The sequence below is a fragment of the Episyrphus balteatus genome, chromosome 1 (assembly GCF_945859705.1).
Source record: "Episyrphus balteatus chromosome 1, idEpiBalt1.1, whole genome shotgun sequence".
Lineage (NCBI taxonomy): Eukaryota > Metazoa > Arthropoda > Insecta > Diptera > Syrphidae > Episyrphus > Episyrphus balteatus.
The window spans coordinates 64,619,497-64,623,268 of NC_079134.1; the positions used below are offsets into that span (position 1 = coordinate 64,619,497).

Below are 3,772 nucleotides of genomic sequence, written 5' to 3' on the forward strand. Positions count from 1 at the left end.
ACAGTAGCCACATAAACTTGTAAACTCTTAAACTTTTTAGAGAAAATCAAGAGCAATTTGATCAGATGAAATTCCAATGAAAGACACCTGAAATTCCCTATCCTCAAACAATGCTCATAAATCTAGAAACTCAGCAACAAACAACAGTGTCTTATATCTATTGTTGGACAGAGAATCCAAAATAAGAAACATTGCCCGAGGAAAACAAAAATTGTTTGTTCATCCTCAAACATGTAGAAATAAGTAAAAATTTTTTTTTTTAAATTAAATCGCGAAAGAGAAACGAAAAACAATTATGAACCGAAAAGAAAATTTCAAGAATTAATAGAAAACCGAAAAAGCAAAAAAAAAAAAAAAATTAGAGCAAAAATCTAAAGAGTATAAAGGTAACCTTAAAGAAATATTGCCCCACGTTGGGCGCCATCTGTAACGGTATAAAATTTTTATTAACTCTTCTATCCTGTAGGTACTGATCCTACACAAGAATGCGGATAGAAGAGTGTCCGGTAGGCTAGGACCAGGCCAGGCATACTTGTTTGCTTGCTGAAGCTCGCCGGATGTGGGGTGGGTTCTTTGGCCTGCCATGCCGGACTACCGTGTTAATTTTATGCCTGTTTACAACAAAAAAAAAAAAAATAACAACGAACAAAAAAAATTACTACCTACTCAAAAGAAACCAAAATTCCAAAAGTTAAAACAAACTAGGACTGAAATAAAAATAGACATAGACAGACAAAACGGATTGAAAAATTAAACTACTTCACTTACAAAAAAAAATTATTAAAAATGCTCGAAGATGAACCTAGAATTTTGGAACTGATTTACCTACTCGTCCTTTCGATGCACTCGGTGTCTTAGATGTTAATGACACCCCTGAGCTACCCACCCTCAGCTTCACATATTGAAAGCACCATGGCCGTCAAGCGCTCAATATATTTATGACAGCCCCTATGACAAAAGAAAATTAGAATAACTCGTCTACCAACGATGCACACTGGGGCCGGTTGTATGGAGAGCATGCTCAAAAGTCTGTATGTGTGGGATTCGTTTAAAAAATGGGTGTATAATAAATGAAAACGAAATACAATTTATATAAAACTAATATTTTTATTAATTCATTTAAAAAATAGGTATACTCGTATGTAGATTCATACTTTACAATTAGAATTACAAAGTAGAAGGTAAAAAAAGTACAATTTTTTAACGTTCTTCTTCTAATAAATTCACAACTTCAAGGTCGAATGATTTTCGATTTATAACAGGTAATGAGCGCATAAGACTCATAAATGGATCAGATGAGATAAATAAACGATTAAAAATATCAGTTATATTATCTTTTCTGGATGTCTTTCTACTAAAATATTCCCTGTATGTTTTAAAGTCCTTATTACGGGCCTCTTGCGCCTCTTCGCTTAGCATGCCAATTGGTAACAAAGCGTTATTGATAATTTCAGGCCCATGAATAAGGATTTTGTGTACAGTTGGGGTCATTGGCATCCACGGATATAATTCTACATATAAACGAGCAGTGTCTTGGCAGTAATTTTGGAATTTTTCAAGGTTGATATTGAAGCCGCTTGATATTGCTTGTAGTATCATATAAAATCGTCTGATTAGCTCTGGGTTTACTCCTGTAACTTTTGAAGACGCTTCATAGTTTTGAAAAAACTTTCGAGCTACGTTACCATCATTGCTATTTCCGAAACCAGGCTTCGGTTTGTCCACAATGAGAGACATTTGGCTCTTGAATTCTGCCTGTATTCTAATTTTATTCTCTTCAACGATAAATTTATTTTCTTTACTGACACGCCAAGAAGTTATCGGTAATTTGTACGCAAGATGCAGTATACACTCAAAAGTTCTAATCCATGAGTGCAGTACAGAAATGCCAAAGGACAGGTAATCACTTTGTGTTTCTTTTTGGCTAACTAACTCAAGATTATTAAAGTCTTTTGACGTTGCGCCACATAAATAGCATCTGAGCGTGGAATTTGTATCAGTTAAGGAATTGCATATTTTCCCATCAACCATAGTAAATATGGGTTTGTGAGTGACTTTGTATGAACAAGCATTTAAATTAACTACTGAACTTATTAAGTTTCTGATTTCGTTATCAATTTTCTCTTTTTTTTCCTTCACAAGTTCATTTGTTTCTTTTGCGTATTCAAGATTAATGGGTCGGCAAAATCTGGGTGAGGAAGGTCTAGGGTTTTGCCACAAGACAACTGGGATTTCATTCGTTTTATTTAATACTAAGCGTAAAGGTACTAGGGAAGTTAAGAACATATATTTATCATCAGAACATTCAGATATAAACTTTTGCTTATACTGCGTATGGCTGGAACTGCCATCAAACCCCCATTTTGAAATTAAAACAATCTCGTCAGATGGATTAACAGTGCAAAGTTCAAAAATATTTTGCTGTGAATTAAGTAAGCGATTGGCTGTGTGATCAAGCAACGACTGAAGAGACACCTCAGCTTTAGTTTCACTAACAGAAATGTTATTAGGATAGCATAAAGACTTTTCTGCTTGAATCATTTTATACGATGGAAACAGATCTTTAGCAATATTCCTGATGATTTCGTACTGCTTTCTAGAGAGTTGAGCTTCAATGATCATTGAAAGTGCTTCTCGTGGAGACAATTTTTTAATTTTTGAATTAAGAGTTAAATCAAGGCAATCTTTTGCGTAGTTATGTGACTGTGAAACTTTTTTTATAACTTCTGCTTCTTGAATTTTCCCGGCAGCTCTGAAAGACATCTGAGCAGCAAAAGCCAAGGCACTTGCCGGATTCTCAGAGCGCAAGGCAGCAGTTTTCCTACGTTTAGTTTGATCACTGCATTCCTCAAATTCTAACGTACGTCTTCCCATCCCTACCCTAGGAACAATTGATTTTTGGAACACAAAAGTTTGTTCCAACCAACTTTTTTCATTTGCTACAAGTCGTTCATTGTGCTTAGAATACATAATCCACTTACTACGTAGCTGGGCCTTGAAGTTCCGGAGCTCCTTTTTAATTTTGTTGCTGTTTTCAGTAGGACAAGCCGTTATTTCCATAACATAGTCAATAATATGATCAAATTTTTGTTCGAAATCTTTGGAATTACTACTAATAAATTTATCCACTAAAACTTTTTTTTTAATAACAATTTCGGTTGAAGAATCTGTAAAAAAATTTTTTTTTCAACCTACAAAACCTCGTTTCTTTATAGAATTAATTAAAAAACTTAAAATTGCAACAAAGGCTTTCACTTCTAGCTTTTGTTTCTACTAAAAGAATATCTATACTATAAGTCTACGTACTCAATTTCAAAAGCCTCTGTTGCAAATTAGAAAAAAACAGTTTTAAACTTTTTATATGGCTATTTGCACTTTTTATTATTTTTTTCGGCGAGTTTTATTATTTTTGTTTATGAAAAAACTTTTTCATTATCTACTAACCTTGATTAATAGATGACATTTTTTCTTTCTCTTTTTAACCCACTGAATATTATTTTTTTTTTACTTTTAACTGCCCGATTAAAACACAACCGATCTTTATATTTACCAATAGACAACATTTACCATTAGTTTTCTAGCAGCCTAATGCCTCTCCGACCTTGAAAGTTTTACAGGTTGATAGACAATCATGTCAACTCTGCAACAACAACAAAAAAATTGCAGAAACCGTTATTCTCAATTTTGCATATTGATCACGCTCTCCATACAACCGGCCCCAGTGTGCGATGTCTCATGCCTTCAAGAATCTCCTCGTTTCACAGCCACCAGT

At 34.0% G+C, this 3,772-nt stretch overlaps 1 protein-coding gene across 1 annotated transcript; it reads right to left on the bottom strand.

Moving 5' to 3' along the window:
* Positions 1–425: 425 nt before the first annotated feature.
* LOC129907699 (uncharacterized) lies at positions 426–3,113 on the bottom strand. Its single transcript, XM_055984023.1, has one exon. The coding sequence runs from the start codon at positions 3,058–3,060 to the stop codon at positions 1,201–1,203; it is 1,860 nt and encodes a 619-aa protein (XP_055839998.1). The 5' UTR covers positions 3,061–3,113; the 3' UTR covers positions 426–1,200.
* Between the last annotated feature and the right edge of the window lie 659 nt (positions 3,114–3,772).

Excerpts from the sequence above, each read along its gene's own strand:
- LOC129907699 (XM_055984023.1), bottom strand. The coding sequence starts at position 3,060 with ATGGAAATAACGGCTTGTCCTACTGAAAACAGCAACAAAATTAAAAAG.